Source organism: Meleagris gallopavo, chromosome 4, assembly GCF_905368555.1.
Source record: "Meleagris gallopavo chromosome 4, MGAL_WU_HG_1.1, whole genome shotgun sequence".
NCBI classification, from domain to species: Eukaryota; Metazoa; Chordata; class Aves; order Galliformes; family Phasianidae; genus Meleagris; species Meleagris gallopavo.
The window spans coordinates 30,188,217-30,209,659 of record NC_139407.1 but is presented as its reverse complement, the minus strand read 5'-3'; the positions used below and the strand labels follow the sequence as shown (position 1 = coordinate 30,209,659).

General features: G+C 41.0%; 1 protein-coding gene across 4 annotated transcripts in view; it reads right to left on the bottom strand.

The window, feature by feature from the left end:
* SLC4A4 (solute carrier family 4 member 4) overlaps nucleotides 1-21,443 on the bottom strand; it is a 221,139-nt gene that overhangs the window by 52,435 nt on the left and 147,261 nt on the right. For all 4 annotated transcript variants that reach the window (XM_085222689.1, XM_085222693.1, XM_085222690.1 and 1 more), the window contains exon 8: nucleotides 7,791-7,948. In XM_085222689.1, coding sequence (XP_085078815.1) covers nucleotides 7,791-7,948 — 158 coding nt within the window. The remainder of the gene's footprint in view (nucleotides 1-7,790; nucleotides 7,949-21,443) is intronic.

Here is a 21,443-nt window from a genome sequence, read left to right as displayed (position 1 = left end):
TTCACTGATATGAAAGGTACAATCTCTACTGCTTTCAGCAGCCCCAGAGGTTAACAAGTGAAGAGCACTCTAGACAGTTTCTATCTGAACCCATAAGACCACATTTAGCTACACCAGATGACACTTAAATATTGAATTCCTCAGCAAACTCCAGGGAAAGATTACATGAAGCACCAGCAGTTGTCATTTATGCCATATAGTAGTTTTCAGAGTTGTCACTTCCCTTAGATCAGTAGGAGTTAAGTAACTCCAATAATCAGGCATTGCATGCATAGGAGGCACTGTGGACAGAACTTGTATGGATTTCCAACTTTTACACTGAGTAACGACGTAAGTACTTTAGTTAATTTGGAGTACAGGTTGTACCCTGCATCCCAATCATATTTGCTCTGGCAAGCAAGATACTACCCAGAGTTTTCCTCCCCAAAAATATTAAAATTAGCCTTGAGAGCACTACAGCAGTCCTACACAGAAGTAGGTATCATCCAGCAATGAATGTACAGGAGGAAGGAAGGACCCAGTACCCAGAAATGAACTGTGTGCAAGAGATGCAGCTCCAGTGCAGGATGGTTCAAACTGCATGCTCTGGTGCACCACAGAAAGCCTATCCACTACCTTAGGATTTATTCAATCATATGTTACAGCTCTTTAATCCTTGTATAAGGCATCTGCATTAAATATTTCCCTATTGCTATTTCAGGGTCACTTAAGTGACGGCATCAGTGATGTAACTGCTGAAGAATAGGTAGGAGGGGACAGAAGATCTAAGGACTGCTTACTCTGCCCAGTTCCACCCTGACCTGAGCATCCTCTCTGCACAAAGGATGATGGAGCAAGCAAGGCAGCACAGTTTCAAATAGAGAGGTAAGCACTCAGGCCAGCAAAAAGAACAAAGCTGGGGCAAGATGCTATTAACCGTCCACATCGCTTACCATAAACTACATCTCTCTCCAAACACTTCTTTCCCAGAGCTACCAGATAGCAACCTGTCTACTTTCTAGTGCTCTGCTGGAGCTGAGATCTCTGTATGGTTCAGCACCTAGAGTACTACTCACATTTGAAGGATCTATCTAAATAGCGTGTAAGCTATAAATAATTAAAGCTCAACTTGTATGCCTTGAATTTCCACTCAGAGCATACAACACATATCAAAGACCTGTAAGCCCATCTGGTAGCTTTGCAGTCACAGCTCAATTCTTAAGGAGACAACTTGATTTTTGAGGTATAAGCCTATTCCTAGTGTAGGTACGATACGCGCGGACCAGAAGTACAAAATAATGGGAGTTAATTTCTTACATGATCTCTTCCAACAGCAACAATATCCAAGCAGGCAACTATTAACTGATGTAACACATAGTGGAAGGCTGTACACCTCACGTTGGCTGTGGAAACACAGGTTTCCTGTAATTTTCCTACTCAGATATGTTTCAGAAAAAGATTTGGATCATGGCTACGAGATGAAAAACCATCTATCTCTATGCTCACTGTTACGCCAATTGGGATGTTCAGAAAGCCTCATTACTTCCACTGGAAATCTCAGGCAGTGGCTACCAATCAGTGGACTTCAATGGAAACCAATCTGATTGTGCCATTTTAAGTTTTCATCCTAAGCTGACTTGTTACTGGTACTGGTTACTGGTAACCTTTAAAAAAATGTCACATCAACTCATCCTTGCAAGAAGACCAACTATTCCATTTCACCTAATTTAGCAAAAGCTGGAAATCATTAGGGCTATTTTTCAGAAAGCTCTGTGTTAGCCTTTTTTAAACAGAAATAACTAACAGCTGCCCAAAACACTTCTAAGGCTTCCTGAATTAAGAGCTTTCCAAATACACCCATACTTTACAATCAGTAACGGAAAATGAATACACACACATCATAACATTTGCTGAGGTATCTCATATAAGCCCCTCTGCATTACTTTCAGTTTGAATAGGGTTAGCTTCACCTTCTGGTCATATATTTCCATTAGTCTTACAGCTAGATTGAAGAACCTTTGATAATTAAATTCCTTTAAATATCCTCTCTAATTTATCCATTCACCCGTAGCCATCTGTCATTTAGGTGAAGTAGTTTGAGGGTTTTTCCTCTGCTTAGTCACATAGCAGTTTTTCTGTGAATCTCCTCTGAGGTACCAATGTATTATATTCTAACAAGTATCTTCTATTAAAAACCTACAGTCTTACAAAAAGACATCAAGTTAGTATGAAAGGATCCATAAATATGTATTAACTGGCATTACTAACTGTAATACTTCCTATCAAGTTTTGCATGAGGCTTTCAAGTGATTAATTAAAGGTTCACCCAGAGGTGACTAACCCATACATGCCTAGGTCATGTTCTTTGCTCTCATTTCATAACCATCTCCTGAATTAATTACATCAGTTGACTCTCTTCCAATGCAGAAATATACCACCTTACTGTTCCTGCATTTTCAAAAATAAAAAGCCAGATTGTGAGACTTTCTAAATTCTTCATCCTGTCTGATTCAGCTCAGAATTGCCTTCAGCTTGTAGAACAAGATCTTTTAAGCGCATGTATACACATAATTATAAAAAACATTCACGTACTTCAGTGGTGTGGACTAGACTGTGTTTACACACATTTACTATCATTTAGTTAAGAATACATCTAGCTAAAAAAGCCCTCACTTCTAATTGTGGCATACTCCTTTATCTGTTGGGTTGAAAGTCAACACAGAATTACTGGCTGCTGCACACATCAAATGCTGAGTTTTCACATGTTCATTTCTGATACCTAGTAATTATAAGGACATTTCAGGGCTAGAAAGATTTCACTGTGCATAACCTAGCTCTCTCTGAAGTTGTAAGAAAACTCAATTCCTTTCACAAGCTCTGAGCAACAGCTTACAGAAATGGCAGATGGTCCTTATTCAGGATACCTGTATTGAACTCTGTATGACAGCACACTCACAGCATTCTTTTGCTTCCAAGCTGATAGAGTCAGAAACTCACTAATTTGTTATTCTGTCCTACCTAAGCCACTGTTCCTCCTGTCACTTTGGACACGTCACTCTTAGCAGATAATGACAGTTCACTGCATTTGATTTACCTTTTAAGCATATGGTCCATGCCACCAAACCCAACAGGAATAAATTTATTATCACAGATGAGCAATTTCCTTCCAAGCAGACAAATGTGCACTGGCCACCGTATTGTACACCTCACCTACACACTGGATAGATCTTAACAAAGCACTGCAGCAACACTGCAAACCCATTAACATGAGACTGTGGGCCATGCAACCTGCTTTGAGCAATAGGAACTCTCCTGGACCCAGGTGGGAGATGACTCTGGAGACCACAAAGTAGTATCTCAATCCAGTTTGCTGAAGGAAGCAAGAAAGTCTTGTGTGCTGCACTTGTGAGCAGTTTGGCTAGAAATCTCCATGAAATCACATGAAGGTAAGGAGAAATCACTTAGGAGGTAAGGAATAAATACTACACAGACGGGCTCTAAAGTCAGCATAGCACTAATATTTTCCATTTGAAACATAGTCAGAAATCTGAGCTGCCCATGACTTCATCAGATTCCAGTACGGGGTAAAACGGTTGTGGTGAAAACTGGCCAAAGGCCAAGAAAGCTTTGCTATGGCCTCTTAGCAAGCTGACCACCAGTGCAGGAGACAAAGTCCCTCAGCCACACACAAGGAAGGAACAAGAAAAACAAGATTCAACTGCTCACCCATGTCCATTTCTCACATCTGGATGAAGAAAGAAAGAACTGTAATTCCAGAAGTGCTAAAAGCACCTTCACAAAGGAAACTCAGTTAAGATCCCATAGAAAATGTTTTTATTAATGTCTTTCTGCCTTGTGAGATGCCTGCAAGTCACCCAGCATTCCCAATAGAGATGCATGTTGATGGACTCAAGGGCAGACAGAAACAATCTCATGATTGTCTTCTCCACCAAAGTCTGAGGCTTAGACCTCTGTGTAATGAAGGGGGCACACCTTAAGATTACAGTAAGGAAAGGAAGTCAAATGTCCTTCTTCAGTTTTCACACAAGTGCTCCTTCAAGTTGCAAGCATCTTACATGGTATCCAAGACAGAAGTATTATTTGTTGCCAGAGCTCAGATGTTCCAAAACAAGATCTTCTGTTGGAAAAGCTGCTGAAGGACACAGCCCTGAAGACCATTTCAGTGCTGCAATTAAGGAACAAGACAGATGTTTCATCCTTGTCTACCAAAAGAAAAGATGCCCTGGTAGTTAAAAGCATAAGCTAGAAGGCAAAGAGGATAATCTGACTCCTGGTTCTGCCACATGCTTTTTAAGCAACCGTGGGCAAGTTAATTCATTTCATTTTAGGCTTGTAGACACAGGCAATTTCCCAGCACTACATATTAGACTATGCAAGTCTATGCAGCTTATCTCCAAAAAATCTTTCCCTTGCTCATTCTTTATCTATTGCCCTCATCATCATTACATTAATGGAACAGACCTGAACACATAATTGTACATCCCTTTTATGAAAATAAAAAGCTACATCTGGTGTACCGTCAGGAGGTGAGGCAGCCACACCAAAGCAATGGGGAAAGTACAATAACTGAGAGCTCACCAAAATAAAAAGTTCACAGCACCATGGAATTAAAATTGACAGAAGATCAAAATCCATAAATGATTTTTGATCTGATTGGTAACAAGAAAATACAACAGAGAAAAAGGCAGGAAGTTCTCTACGCTAAATTAAATTCCATGATTTTTATTACTAGGATTGTATAAAATGCCCTGCAGAGAAACCTTTCCTGGATAATTCATCAGGTCTTGGTGGTTACTTTTAAGTAAGAATTTATTTTTAAGTGAAGGATATAGTTAAAATACTTAGCAAGGAAGTGTGAAGGGAATTGTATACAAAAAAATTACTTAACAAGGGAAGAGCCATTTCTACACAGGAAATCTTAATTCTACAAAACATGCAAAACTCTATGACTTTGAAGAAAAATCCAAATTGAGGAATATGTGGAGAAAAAAAAAATACTGGAAATAAGAAATCTAATTAAGTGGAAGTTTACATGGTAAATAATACCTACCTTAAGCACACAAAGCAATGCTTTCTTGTTCTATAGTATTAAGTTAATATGAATATACCATATCAGAGCAGGGACTGTAGATACAGTGAGCCTTTTAGCTCCACAGGGCTTGGTGCCTCATTTGCTTGTACATCAGGAGACTGTCTTAGTTTCTTACATATCCAGCTAATAGTTGCAGCTTTATTATCACTTACTGCTGCCCCCTCCCTGCACACCCTGTCAAGGCTAGTGCTATGAAAAGCAAAGCATTAAGATGACTTCATGCATTCTGAAAGTTGGATGACAAGCGTTTCTACTTGAAATGCTGTCGCCCTTCCCAACTTCTTCCAGTTCCTTAGGAAAGCCTTCCTGATCCTTCCGCCATTGATCCAACAAGCCCTGCAACTGTCATGGCTTTAGGGCAGGGCACTTTGCAGGCTCCTGTGAAATATTCAGTACATCTGTAGCTAAAAAGCATGACATTTCTCAATACAGCACACCAGAAACATGAACTGAATATCAGTGCATTGCATGGCCCACTGTGGCAAGAAGAGATGGCCATGCTAACATCATGTCTCCTCCACACTGCAGACTGGCATGCCTAAAGCTATGCTCTGAAACCTGGGTGCTGAACTCCTGCCTGCTATGTAGAGCCCCACAAAAGGCAATCTGCATTCTAGAGAGATGCAGGTAACGCTGTATCTCTGTCACAGCACTCCTGTGAAGTAACCCAGAGCACTGAAATGTTAACTCACTATTTAGAATCTCCCTCCCATTCCACATGGCTAATTTTGATAGCATGGTTTTGATAATTTTACCAGGAATTTCGTAATTTAGCTAAATAAAAAGAGAAGCCTTTTAGGGAGAGGAAGGAGGAATACTCAAGGCTCCAGCTACAGCATCTTGTGGACGCTGTGGGTTAAGTACACATCTTCAACAGAAATGTCCACTGTGTAGGATGGCTGAAACTAAGGGCTGAGCAAGGAGACACTCCATCATAACTAGTCTGGGCCCTTATGGGATTTCCTTGATTGAATTTCACAGGATGTAGCCACTGCAAATGCCTCTTCATTACTCACAAAAGCAATCTAATGAGCTTCCCTACTTTGATTAGGGCTAACATTTGGTTTGGAGGACAGCTAATGGATAATACTATTTCCTGGAAAAAAAATGTTGGCGTGGAAGGACATCTTGTCTTGATTAATGCTATTGAATAATGAGGTCATTCAGCAATCTTAGATCTAGCTTCCTGGCTCCCACTACCAAAACAAACAATTCCTGATTTTACTTCTGCTGAAAAGTATTTTGAGAAGTACTTAAAAGGAGCAAGTGGGATAGACTTAGAAGTTGAAATACCGATGTATACAGAGCTCCATAATACTGAGAAGTAAGTAATTACCTTTTTTAAAATTAAGCCATTTTCATTTCCCTATGCTCCCAAAAGAACATCCACTGTGAGCAAACAGATGTTGATGTGGTTATTCCACAGAGCTGCTGAAACAGACTCCAAGACAAGGCAGTTAAACAAAGACCAAAACTACACCAATTCTCTCCTATCTATATGAAAACAAGGTTCGGATTCTAACAACCATGTAACTTTCATTCCATTACAACAGCTGTGATTCAAGTCAGTATTAGTGAGGCACCAGTGATGTACTTCTGTAGTAGTAACATGTCCCTTCTCATGAAGCATTACTCAATATGGCCTCTAGCCCTCTAGACACTATTCAAAATAGAACTTTAGCTCTGTTTTAAAAGCATTTGAAACCACTCATATAAAATATACATTTGCATATTAGTGATATGGAAGGTGCAATGCGAGCCTCGTAATTACAAGTAAAATGTAAAGCAAATCCTTTATAAGTTGATAACAAAAGTGCAGCGGAGCCCAGGTGCACAGCAGTAACAGGGTCCACACAATGCTTCCAAGTAACAAGGCACCATAGAGACCAGCGCAGGGTTGAAATAGACACTGCAAAACACCTGCAGTCTGTTCAGTTCAGCCTGTTGTCCTTCTCCCTGAAATACCCCTTCAGTTCATTCTTAGTTCATTCTATTACCTTTTAATGCTAATCAGTTTTATAGTTCCTACCTGGTGTGCGCCTATATAATAAGCATATGCATTTAATTCAAACACATAAGAACGTGAGATAAGATATATTCATATTTGTGAGACTGCAGGTTAATTTGCAATGTGAGTCACAATAAATAAGATATTTGCATGACATTTTTCTGAGCCATTGTGAAATACAAAGGAACATCTGTTGTGATGATCACAGTGATAATTTTATCCCCTAGTTTATCTGACACTTTTTCTGTCCCCCTCCAGCAGGGCCAGAATTGAATCCTTCATCTAATATGAATTTTTACAAAGAAAAATATGCATTGCAAAAACAGGCAAAGGGAATTTCAGGTATGCACAACATGTGCACGTGGTAGGAATCATGAGGGGTAGAAAAATATCCAACTGTCATATGTCACATTGATAGAGACCTTCACCATCAAGTTGTTAAGGTGACTGTTTGGTGTTTGTGCACACAACTTACATTATACAACTAAATTTTGAACTCAGAAATGATTAACAACCAAAGCAAGTTTTTGTTGCTTTTAAAAACAATAATCCTGAAAAAATATAATACTATATACAAGTCACGTGATAGAAACCAATGGAGAAAGTCATCATTCAGCCTGGAGCTATTATTTCAGAAAGTGCAACTGTAGTTTCCAATTTGTTTCCATGCTAGGGGCAGGATTCTCTTACCGGGTAGGGACGGGGACTTCTGTCAGAGCACCCAACATAACTGCCTGCTGCAGCCGGACGAAGGCAATGAAGGGACTGTCCAGGAAGTCTACCTCCCCAACCAGCACATTGGAGGCCTCAGCATCGCGGGGTAATTTCTTCATGAATTTATTCTTCAACTGCATTAGTAGAAGAGAAAATAAAATAAAATAAAATAAAATGAAGGCTTGTTAGGCATGCAGATAGAAACGTGCAATGAAATTTATTGAAAGTTCAGCCATGTTTCCACATTGGTCATAGGACCCAAACCTATTTATGTGTGTCATCCTCATTTGGTCTACTAATGGTAGCCCTCTCCCCATCATAAATATAAAGTAGAAGCCAGGCCAGAGAAGCAGATGGCCATACTTGCATTCATGCCACTTTTTAAAAGCTGAATATTTCTGCTATGAAAATCATTACCAGAAGAACAATCCTGCTACAGGTGCTTGTAGCCAAGCCAACACTGAGAATATCCTGAAGGTTGTTTATGGATAGTATTAGTTTGGGCAGAAAAAGGTGTGCAGCACTGAGAAAGATGAGTAGATGTGGGCAGAGTTTCAGGAAGAAGCACTGCATCAACTTGTTGCCTGGTCATCTGGGCAGAGGGCATGCACTTTCCACAAGTGAAAGTGCAATTTCAGGCTCTGCAGCTGCTGCTACAGAAATGACTGGCCTGACAAGAACAAAGCCTGAAGGGTGGACATCATTCCAGCTGACCATGCCAGGAGCCGGGCACATGCATTTTATTGCATACAAGTCTTTTCAAGTTCCAAGTGAAAGACTTAACTTAGAGCAGGCTTTTAGAAGCAAGTTTCCTATGTCTGTGGCTTCTGCCCTATAGGTTTCCGAAAACCGCTGCTCCCATTGCTGGTGCAGGCCAGCACACGAGGAGTCACTGGGCAAAAGGAGCAAGTATGCTGGTTTTGAAACAACACTAACAACCTCAGTCAATGTCTAGGTGAGAAACTGGCTTGTTACTATTTCCCACATCACCCGAGCCTGCAGCCCTCACCACAGGTTTCTGTGGTCAGAAGGGATACAAAGGAGAATGCACTGTTGTTAGAGAACTCTGACCAGGAGCAACTCCTTTTTTTATCCTTGTAAGGTGAGATGCAGGACAGATGCTACATCCCACATCTCCAGAAGAGCTGGAAGGAAGCAAAAGCCTTGGGTAGAAACAAAGTGAGAAAGGGCATCCACAGAGAAGAGGGAAATCAGAGCGAAAAAGAGGGAAATTCAGAAAAAAAGAAAAGCATCAGGCCTGGACGGAGGAGCCAGGTTAGACGTGAGAGAAATGAGAAGGTGGATTATTGCACTCACAAAACTCAAATGTATATAGACTCCAAACACTGAAAGGATGATGAAAAACTAGGAGTCACCATGCAACTAAAAGACCTCTCATGCCCATTAACCGAACACTCACTGTTTCATGATCAAGTTACTGGAGCTGTTATTTTATCCTGCCACAGCAACTACAAACTTGATGTCACTCTTTTCTCTGTCTCATAATATCTTTCTATCAGAGAGAGTTTTTAAAAGCCTTGCTCAGAAATAAAAGCAGAGTTAATATCTGGAGTACACACATACCACTGCATGAGCTGTTGGAAAATCAGTGTGACCCACTGGTGAAGTACAGAAATCCACTTCAGCAGAGCCACCTACGATTCACAGCAAGCAGCTCTCACAACACAGTTTGGCTTCACAACTCTTTATAAGCCCCAAAGTACATGCTGAGTGGTGGTTTCAATATTTATAAAGTAGAAAACCTTAAACAAGCAAGAAAAAAATAGGGCATATAGTAATTCACCAACAGAATCCTTGTAATTTTAAATTGATGCTGTCAATTATTCACCACTAGATAACATATCCCGTAGAAGAACGAGCAAATGACAAAGTGCTCAGACAATTTTCACTCAGGGATGCACTTAGTAAAATCTGACAAGGAATCCTGGTAGTCACCAACTGAGAGCTTCTTTGTACAATTTGACAAGACCTTGCTGTACAAGGAATTGTCTATGGGGTGAAAAAGCAAGTGTCCTCTCTAAGTAACCGCAACATCTGCCACCTTGGACGTACACCTGAACAAAGGCTTCCAGGAGAAAGCTCCAAGGCCCAGCAGCTGGGAAGGATGCTGTTCCTCAGCCCACCTTCTCTAGGCAGCATGTTGGAGAGCAGTAGAGATTCACCCCCTCGCCCAGGCCATCAAAGCAAGATGCTTCTAAACAGCCTTCACCAACCTCAATAGAAGCTTTTCCTGATGTCGTCTCATTTTTCTGGGAGAGCAATGTTTGAAAGTACAGACAGAGTGACTTGCTGATTCTTTGAAACATGGTACTTTTTTCCCTTTCATTTCTGGGCTAGGATAAAATATGAGAGCAACACGGTGCTTTTCTGAGAGCAAGGCCCTGTGTAACGCATGCAGTACAAGAATAAAAGACTTAAGATCTCTACCTGCTTTGTTCAAGGCATAGAAAGGAACAAAACCTGCTAGTAGGCTTACTCTGATTAATGGTTTATCCTCAGAGGCTCATATTACTCTTTATAAAGGATGGGAAGGAATAAGCAGAATAAAAGATAAAAATCATCACAGGAAAAACACATTCTTCAGAAATACAAGCTGGTAATTAGAGAAGATAGTATATGATGAACTCACACATTTCAATAACTATTTTGTTGCAGAATAAATTGAATTGCGAGACCAAAATTACTTTCCAATCACCCTATTGATCTGTTTTATTCAGATTATTTCAACTTGTGCTTCCCATGATGCTTTTCTAGTATTATTCTTTTATTTTTCAATAATTTTTGACTGTTCCTTTGTCCTCAGTAACGCAAGCCCAAGTTAACTTGGCCTTTTCTCTTTTCTTTTCTCTTCTTTTCTTTCTCCTTTCCTTCTCTTCCTGCCTTCGTGACTCCCAGTTTTTGGGAGTTACTTTTTCTAGTCTTCTTTCACTCTCTTCCTCACACATATTAAAGTAACAGAAAATTCTATTTATCCACCAAATTATCTTTGCCAAATTCTCCATTAACAACAACAGAAGTGTCAGAAACATGACAAAAGGAGCTGGTGAAAGCACCATAAATAGACAACCAGTGCAATTGCACTGCTCTTTTTCAAGTTTTGTAACTTTGTCATACTCAACATCTATGTCCTAAAAAAAAAAAAAAAAAAAAAAAAAAAAAAAAAAAGCATCATATTTTTATTTTTTCCAAATCAAAACAAGAGGTTGTATATCAAAGCAAAAAATCCAAAAGCAATGCCTCCTATTTTATTATGTTGGCTCACAACATTAGAGGTGGATTTGGTGGTATGGCACTAGGGGTTGCACCTTCCCATCAATATTCCCTTATACTTCTGTTGCCATTTAAGAGATGGCAGCAGAGAGGCAGTCTGACAGAATGGCATCTACATGGAAGTGTGTATGGAGTAAAGGTGTGTCACTGAATTCCTCACTGTAGAAAAAATGGCATCCATTAACATTCATTGACACTTGCTGAACATTGATGAAGATCAACTTGTGGATGTGAGCACCGTGAGGCAGTGGGTGGTGCATTTCAGCAGTGAGGACAGCAACAGTGGGTCATCTCCCCTGGTGCACAGCTTACAGGCTCTTGTTCATCACTGGCAAAAATGCATAGCTGATGGTGCTGATTACGTTGAATAGTAGTGTTTTGTAGCTGAGAATTTGCTCTATCAGACAGTCTTATTGTGCTCTTTGTTGTTGCTATCATTTCCATGGAAATAAACAGGAGGCTTACTTTCAGAGTGACCTATATATTAACTACAGTATATCACGTTAAAAAATTATTTAATAGAACTTCCTATCTAATTTTGCTGCCTGGGTAATAAGAAAAGCACATGGGAATACATTTTTCATCATATTTAGAGTTTAACTCTTCTGTCCTAGCAAGCCCAATGTTAACTGTGACTCCCATGTCTTCCAACATGCTTACCCTAGATGACAAAATCACCATCAACACTAGGTCACCTAAAGCATCTTGTCAGTGCATAGTGGAAATAAGTTCAGTCTATTTGATCTGGAGACACCGACTCTAGTCCCTCCACTAGAATACATGTGCAGCCATAATCGGAGAAAAAAGCTCTCTGACACTACAGATCTTTTCCTTTCTCTATCAAAATAAAGCTGAACATAAAATAGCTGACATTCCCAGCCCCTACATTAGGGAGTTATCACGTGTGGATATTCCAACAAGCAAACAAGATCGAATAAAATACAATGAAGACATGTTTTCTGCCTTGACAGGGGAGACCAAAAAGAATTTCTGCTCCCTTACAACCTGTGAGAGTATTAAAGCAGGCTTCTATGGTCTGTCTACTTCCTGCACAAGCAACAAGAAAGCCTCAAGCCTGGGAGCAGCCCCAGAGGAGCTGACATGAGGTCAATCCACCAGTAAGGAAAACAGCACTTATAGAAACGCATCAAAACACCTGCTGTATAACAGTGAGGGTCAAAACTGTAGAAAATTAAAAGTTTGGATGAAGACCTAGAAAGATTCATTCATTTCCAGCAATACTTCTCAAAGCATCCAAATGTTATGTGAGGTCTAACTCTCAGGATTAGGTCTAAGCACCAGAAGTAATCTACTGACTGGCATTGCTCTCATCAGCTAGATGCCAGAGTGCTCTCATTTGTGTCTCTTCTCAAAATATAGCTATAACTTTACACTAAAAATAGTTGCTTACAGCCTGAAGGTCATGCTCATCTCTGCACCTACATACTATAATTGTGCCACAGTGGGCATGAGCAAGCTCACAGTGTGCTGCAACATGCATCCCCTAGTTGACAAAATATTAATTAAGTCCAGTTGTGGAAAAATGTCATCAGCTGCTTATTTGATAATGGGCAAACACTGCACCAGCAGTATTTTAAATATCAGCCTCTCCTGGCTCTTTTCTGGTATCATCCTGGCACTTGGAATCTGAGCAGAGGCCTCAGCCTGGCCTGAACTTGCCAGGAGCACAGGATTTCTGAATGTGCTCAGCTCCGAGATGGCTTTGTTTGCAATTGTCTGCTTCAGCAACAGCAGAATTAATTTGAAGTTGAAGGCCTCTGAAAATCCTGCCTTTAGCTGGTTCCCTCAAAAGCCCCTCACCCAGGGTGATCTCTGGAGATGCTACTTGCCTGGCTAGCAGTAAATGGTACAGGCGGATGCACTGCCAGGAACACAGATTGGGGGTAACATTAGGCTAGGCAATGAATCCCTAAGAAGCCTTGTGCTGGGCTTTACTAGATGACACAAAGAAGTAGGAAAATGCAAAAAGTCTCATGACAAGGCATGATTTACTAATTCAGCAGGAAGAAGACTGCTGGAACAATCTTAACTCCTACATGCTCCTGTCAGGATTCCCACCAGAGAAAATATTAAAGAACGTGCTACCAGCTTCTGTATGAAAAATGGTTTGGAGATGAAAGGTACTGGGAAGCTGGTGATTGTACAATAAAGCACACATTCAGCTTTGCTAATAGACTAGTTGCACTGCTGCATGTTTTCCTAAACAAAGACAGAGTTTACTCAAACCCAGGCACCTTTCTGGACAGAAATGACAAGAAGGATCTCAAGACCTGTGCCTGCTCAGCTTCCAAGGTATCAGCACCTTCAGCCTCTCTGTCCAGCACATCACAACAGGATGACTAATTTGAGGAGAGATCATTACAGAGGTTTTTGTTCCAGAAGAGTTTTGCAGTACCACTCAACACTTACTTAAATGATTTATCAGGTAGGTGATGGGAATGGTGCAGTCAGCACTTAATATCCATTTTGAACCATTTGAACCAAGAAGCTTCAGGGAAGATCTAAGTCTCAGTAGCGCCAGAGAGGAGCAGGAGCAAGGCCTGGCAGCTTGGAGCACTATGTTCACTTTCCCAGCACTCTGCTAAATTGAGCACTGTTCTAAGATGACCACTAATGCTGTTTGTTAAAGACAAAAAACCTTCAGTGCTGTAGCTGCAAAAGGGCAGAGCAACCTGAAAAATCACTATTTCTCTAAATATGTTTTAACAATATGTTATTATCAGCATCACTTGAGATTTATCGGAAATTAAAGCAATTAGTAAGTACACACTGCTTTTATTGCATCTGTTCATTTACTCTTGGTCATTTTATTGTACTGTATACCTATCTGCCTTGTCTTCTCACAAATGTTGCTTTCCCTGCAGAACAGACTGCTGCACAGCTCATGAAGCAGCTCCAAACTGCTGCTGTTTCCAGTCTGAAATGCAAGCGTGGAGGACATGCAAGAGGACAGCTCACATGCAGGGAAGGCAGTCAGGAGCAACTGCAGTCAGCAGGGGCAAAAGGGAGCCCAGGTGAGTTACATACCCCTGGTCTTCTTTGCAAGATTTTCAGAAACAAATTAAGAAGCCAAGTAGACTTATTTTTCTAAATCACTCAACAGGATCACATACTTTGTCAAGTGTGGAAAGTCTCTTTGCTTTGTTTGGGAGCTCCTAGCACAACCAAGCTGCCTAGAAACGAGGTGAAAAAGTGAAAAGCAGTGCTTGGCCAAACAAACACATGGCACCTGTCCATGACCCCTGACACACTCTGCAAAGTTGTTTGTAGGCATGTCCATGGCAAAGAAAATACCCAAGGCAAGTGGAAACTCCATTAAATGAGTCATTAGCTTAAGCATCACAAAAACAAAATGAACAACAACAACAAATAAAAGCCACCATGAAGCAGCATTAAAATTATAACTACAGAAGCCTTTTAGGTACTTACATTACTGTAATGATGTTCCAGTCTTTACAAAACAGCCTGAAACGTGTAGGTACTAATCTTTGCAGAATCTGTCTGCACAAATGTTTTGTATTTGATCACCCCTAGCCTAAGGAAGAGTTACTGAACAGAAATCTCCGTCTCTGTAAGCTAAAGTTAAGGTAAAGCACACCACCTGCTCAGGAACAGTTCCTTTCCAAGCTGAGGTTACCAAAGTGTGAAAGCTTAAAATAAATTGCTCTCTGGGGACTGCGTTCTGCAGCATGCCATATGGTGCCTATAACTAACTCCGTATTTGCATAGGACACCTTGGTGCATTGGGCATGGTGATCAATGCCTGTTGTTGACTTTAGCGACTTATCTGTTAGCATTACTTGGATTTAAATGTCAGTTGCATGGAGGGAGTATTGTTGATTAATTGATGTGGGACACAGTACACTCACAAAAATATATTCGTGTGTCACCTAATAGCTATTTTACTACCACATACAGCTTTCGCAGATAGGCCTTGTTTGAAAAATCAGCTCTAAACGAAAGGAGCGAAGGAGAATTTGTTAGTAAAGCAGAGGCCACAATTTGTTTGAGCTTTTCTGCTCTGTGGGAGAGCAGCTGCCTTTATGGGGCACCACCATTACATTCACTTGATAGAAGCTGCTGAGTTTGCACCAGGGCAGCCTCAAAAATCCTAACGGCAAGAAGGAAAAATAAAAAAAAACATTATTCATATCTAATTTCATTGCACAGGTACAGCAGAAATCTAATAAACCTCATCTCATCCTTAAAATAACAATAAAACTAACTCAGAACTAAAAGGCCATGCATTGACTTCATTTAAGGAAGTTACAATCAGATACTTACTTCATAATATAAAGGGACTGAAGCACATGCTTAAATTGTCCTTCCCAATTAGCATAATTTAGTTGCTGTCATCAGTGGAACTGAATGACCAAAGCAAACTCCACTGGTGTGAAAAATTGGGAACACTGTATCTGGCAAAAATGAAAATTACCATATCTGGGTGTCTGTTTGAAAGTCCAAGGTGACACATTTTTCAAGCGCCAGTCTGGAAAAAACAGAGCTACTAGGGATTTCCCATACAAGGAAGGAAATGCTCAGACCTTCTTTATGCCATTCATCATTTTACAAGTCTCTCTCTTCTTGTCTGAGTTGCACTTTATCAGGCAGAAGACAACCAGGTCATATTTAGCACCTCCACCAGAGAATCCATTCCAAGCTGGTCTTTTTTACTCAACCATGTAGCATTTCTACATTTGCTATACCATCCAGCATCGTGGTATTAAAAATAGCCAGTGTTCAATTTGGGGCCAAAAAGAAGTGGAGGAACCAATGTGAAGGTTAGGGTATGACTTTGCCACAGGCTCCCATTCCTGCATGGCACATGGTGTGGCAGGAGATCCAGCCAGGTCTGCAGTTGGTGTCAGAGGCAAGGCACAGCCTTGGTACAGGCAGAGGTTGGGATTCCCCAGTCTGCTGCTTCCCATAACCTCAGTGAGAGTTAATTTGCCTCCCCTGTGCAAGGTAGGAGCTCTCACTCAACTCCACTAAGAGGAGCTCTTCCCTGCACCCAAAGCACAGCAAAATCTGAGCGTTCAAAATCTGCACTGATGATACAGATTACCACAGAAAGCCTAATTGCATGCATAGTGCTTTGTACAACTAAATGAAGGCTTAACGGTCCCTGATCACAGGGAAAAAGGATCCAGTTCCTCAAACTCCTGTTACATCAAAGCTAAGCGCAACATGAGGAATCTTCCAGTCTGCCAGGCAGCAACAGACTGCCTGAGAGCATGCAGAGATGAGGTCAAGTGAACAAAGGCTCACTGGAACAAACCACTCCATAGTTACAGGGGAAATAAATGGAAAAGAGGGAAGTGGTACATAATTTAACAGAGTCTGTGTAAAAAAAAAAAAAAAAAAAAAGTAAATGCCCCAGGAATTTTTATCTCTTTTTTTCTGAATCCATCTACATATGCGTCTTCTATGAATGCTTACCTAAAAGGATACCTTTAATGCTCTGTGTTTTGTCTACGTACAGAACTCCATCACCAAGGAATGCACGCAACGTGCTCTGCTGATACACTGTAGGGAAAAACTACGCAAGCAAAACTATTCTATGCATCAAGACAAAAGGCCAAAGTAAATGAAATTCCAGTTAACTAAACTTCCTAGAAACATTTCCTGTCTTTTAAAAAAGGTGGCAACAAACTATACTGGAAAATAGTTATTTTCATTTGAGCTCCATGGAGTGAAAGTAGGTCATCCAGGCTGACAGACATAGAAATTAACAATCTTTGCTTGTGACTCCGGAGATTAGGAGATGTTGTTCAAACAGGAAAAGCAATGAATTGCTCTCACCATTAATCAATGGACTTCATTTCAAACAGTAGGATCCCATCAGTTCCCCTAGGAAAGGCATGAAGATTTCTCTCAACAAGGCCAACTTTAGAGCTGGCTTTGGCATAGGTTTCCTGTTGATATGGAAACACCCATTTGAATAAGCACTGCACACACCACAACAAATAAGAAGGGTTTTGTGCCTCTCTCTGATTAAATATTCCAACTGACCATATTCATTCAGAGTTGGTTTTTGTCCCCACATACAAACTCTTTGAAACTGGAGATAGCACCAGGTCAGTAAACATCTCCTATATATTATTCATTTTGTTTATGCTATTGCATCAGCTCAGTAATAAAAGGTCCTGGATAAAAACAGATTTTCTTTAAATGTTCCCTTTATTTTTCATCTTGAGCATTAAAAATGTCCTCATGCTTCACCCATTCAGAGCTGCCAAGGACATTTCAACAAAGCATGACCAGAGGACTTCTCACAGGACAAGGAACAGAAGTAGTACCAGTACTGGGAACAGCACACCATCCCCCAGCTTCCTACAGCAATAAAGGGGCTCAGAATGGCTCTGCCCTGACTTTTCTAAATAGCTTTCATTCACAGGTAACTGCCCTCTCAGTTGAAATACAAATAAGTATTTTCAAATCATTAAGACTACAGGAATCAAAAGATAACTGACAAAGCTGTATCTTAGCACCATGAAAACAAATTGCAAAGTGTTGCAAAGGCCGAGAAAAACTTGTTCTCTTCAACAGCCTGCTTCAATGGAAATACTCCTTGAGTAAGTGGGGACTGAGGAGATACGAGAGTTGTGCCCTGCTTCCCACACAGCAACAAGCTAAGTGCCTTGCCTCTTACTCCTCGCAACAGACTGTGAGTCCTTGATCCGGATACAGGCACCATGTGGTTTGAAAAGTCTCAAAAGAGATAAACCAAGTGAAAATTGAAGGTATGCTGCCAAGTGAGATCTCATCCCAAGCACAGTTTAAGAAATATTAAACATAAGCAAAGCCACTATTTCCATGCATTAATCATGTGGGGACGCTTTTATAAACATTCTCCTGAAGCACCTGTGGCTCAGACACTGCAGCTACACGACCATGTGTGGGAACATAGTTGGAATCTGACTGGAAAGCTGAAAACTGCACTGAAAATTTTGTCTGTAGGTGCACTGGAAATCCAAGAGATGGAAAAGGAGTACTAGTAAAATCTCACAGGGCAAGCAGACATTGTTAGCTGTGCCAGGAGAGAAACAGTGCAACTGAACATATGGGCACTAAAACCAGGGCCAGAACAGATTTAACATTCTTACAGTAGCTGCCAAAGGTGCCACTAGGCTGATATGGATACTTGCTCTCACTGCTGCACAAGCGTAGCTGACGCAGCAAAGGATAACACAGATCTGAGCAAGGAGCTTCCCCAAAGCTGTATGGATCTCTTTGTGTGCATAGCATGCAGCAGAAGCAGGATTGCTTCTCACCAGGATGGATCATCCAGTTAGATGGCTGCAGGCTGGGTAGGCTTTGGTCTGCAATGCAGAATTGCCAGTATGGCATAATTACACTGGCAACCCTTGTAAGTGCAGGCAGAGCTCCAATAAACTCAGACAGGAGTGTGGGATGCCACCAGCTACAAAGAGGAGGTAGTCAGTTTGGGATTCCTCTGTGCAGGCCCTCACCTGATGCTGCTGGCAGGATTCAGCTGTCACAGCCACACAGCTCCTTTCTTTGACAAAAGGCTGTTTTGCAGGCTGGCAGGAGTTCAGACAACACCAATTAAAACTAGGAAATGGCTAAGAGACATAAACATATTGGAAAGGCTTATGTGCATTGAGTACATAAGATGTATAAGTTGGCTAGCATGCATGTAAGACGGCAGAAGCATTAATATAAACATGATGCTTTCTATCCACAGTTGCTTTAACGATCTAAGGCACAAAGACAATCATTTTAAATTTATTATTTATTATCTAAGCCTAATTTTCAAGGTGTACTCTCAGCACTCCTGTCCCTTTTTTTGCGAGGTAGTACAAACTCCTCCACCTCCTGGATCTGGAACAGTCAAGCTCACAGCTGCAGCAAGATGCCAGTGTCCAATCAGACTAGCGCAAGCAGTTAAAATATACATGTGTACATCCCCCCCTTACCTTTCCCCAGTAGGGTAATCCACCAGAAGCACCTGCTTTAACTAGACTCTGTTGCAGACCAGATCAAGGTAATTGAAATACAGAAAAGAAATTGTCCGTAAGTCCTGCTGCCTCTGTTCACCTATCTAGCTGAAAATAGCCAGTACATTAGCTGCAGCCAACACCTCATAAAAAAAGAAGGCAAATCACTTCTCCACACTGCTACCTCAAGAAGTGTTTTGCCAATACAAATACAATGAAATGGAATACACCTCATCTTTCTTATTTATCTTTATAAATTGCCAAAATATCAAGCAATCCTGAATAAAGCACCATGATAAAATAGCAAAATCAAAATTCATTGTCCTCTATTGAAGCTATTTATTGTCAGAGCAGTCTGAGTCAGGGACACGGCAACTTCTGAAAGACACTCAGGATGCTGAACCAGTCTCTTTTGCAATCTAAATGTAATGCAGAGCAACGATTGAAGTCATCGCTCTCATAGCAGAAAGGAGACAGTTCATGCAAATGATCTAACTTCAGTTTTCATTAATAATACACTGCTAACCATATAGAGCTGTCTGCATCCTTAGTACTGCCAACAGATTTTGTTTAGCCTTTTGTTTAGCTACAGGACAAGCTTCCTACACGTGCTGGAGGAGGAAAGGGAAGCTTCTTTTGGAGTTCCCCTCTTTTTTCCAGTTGTAAATCTGCAACACAGCATGTTTACCAACTGGCATTAAAAAGGGAATAAAAGCCTACTTTCTCTTCTGCTCCCAAAGGCCTCCCAGTAGCAATCATTAAATATCCTGTTGTTGTAGCTTTTATCCTATAAGTTCAGCTGGAGACCTGATTGGCAAAAGGTTTATCTTATTTTGGTGATCATCAGTAGATCTCAATGTCTTGAAATAACAGTGTAAGATAAATTCAAGACTGAATGTGTGTATGGTAACTGCTGAGTCACAGCCTGAATCACTGATTGAGCACCTGGGGAAAGGACTGAGTCAGTCCTGGGAGCACAGGTGAAGGCAGTTCACCAGTTCACCTGTGTGACCAGAAGGGGTGGAGCCTGGCTGCACCTCTCTTAGACTTCATTTAAGGGCTGACTGTCACTGTGGAAGGATCTCTGGTCAGAGATCCCTCACTTGTGGAGTTTCCTTTACAAGCCTAGATCTTCACAGACAGGTGAGCACTTTTACTTTCTAACACCTTTTCATCAGACTAGTCTCTTTGTCATTATACCTTCTGCATCACCATCCCATCGTGTTGATCTTTCTGGTTGTTACAATGTGCCTCAGAGAAAGTGTCTATACTTCTGTCCTACCGGAAGGAATAACTATCTGTGGATCCACCATAAAAAGTGTTCAATGCACATGACCATAGAAAGGGAGCTGAGTGGTCTGCTTAAGTTTAAAATGAATTAAAGTGGACAACACTGTGCTTTATCAGAAGAGTTACTTTCTCATTGTGTTGCATCTCACTGTTTTCCCAGGTTTCACCTGTAGAAAAAAAACACAAAGAATCCATGACAGAGAAGCAGAAAAATCCAAAGACATCAGAACACAGTGAACAAGACCCTGATGGTTTTCAAGCATGGTGCAAAGAAGCTTCATTTGACACTAGCCCACATACTAACAACACAGCAGGGACATCACAGTTCTGATGTCCATACACAACATTACCAGACCATTCCTGACTCTGCACTACCAGAAACACTGGCACTATTAATACTCCTTTCCCTAGGCCACAAGCTGTAACTGCCAGTAATGCGGATGCAGAGGAGTTTAGTTCACCATGTTCTGTCTGTCACAGACATGTGCAAGCTGAATCAATGTGATCAACTTCTGCAACAAGTCATCCAATAGTTAAAGATTTCCGTAAACTCTACATTTTGCTAACTAGTCTTTTCTTTTCTTGTTTCAGCTTTGACATCATTTGCTTTTCACAAATCAAAGGGAAAAAAAGAGTGCTATGATATTTAAAACGTTGTCTTTCATCTACACCACGTACTAAATTCTCCTTTCGGGCTAGGAGGCCTGCAGACAGCTGCATCCAACAGAATACATAGGATAGAAGCCTAAAGAAAAGTTCAGCAATAGCATAACTGAGCAGATGCTGCTGATTTCAAAGCTAACAGCCAGGCTACCGGTGAATCCTTTGAGGGGAAAAAAACAGTTGTAAGTAAAGCCTGCGCCTGCTCCTTCAGTGCCTTTCAGCCAAGGAGCTCCTTTCCTCTCCTCTCTAGCTAATGGCTCTTTACCCTGGCACTTAGGGAATGGGCAGCACTTGCTGATCCTCTGGGAAGAGCCCAAGCATCCTTTCCTGACTGCATCCTTTTTCGAGGCAGATTCTAAGTTCATTTTTTTTGCCTCAGACAACAACTTAATGGTTACCCCGT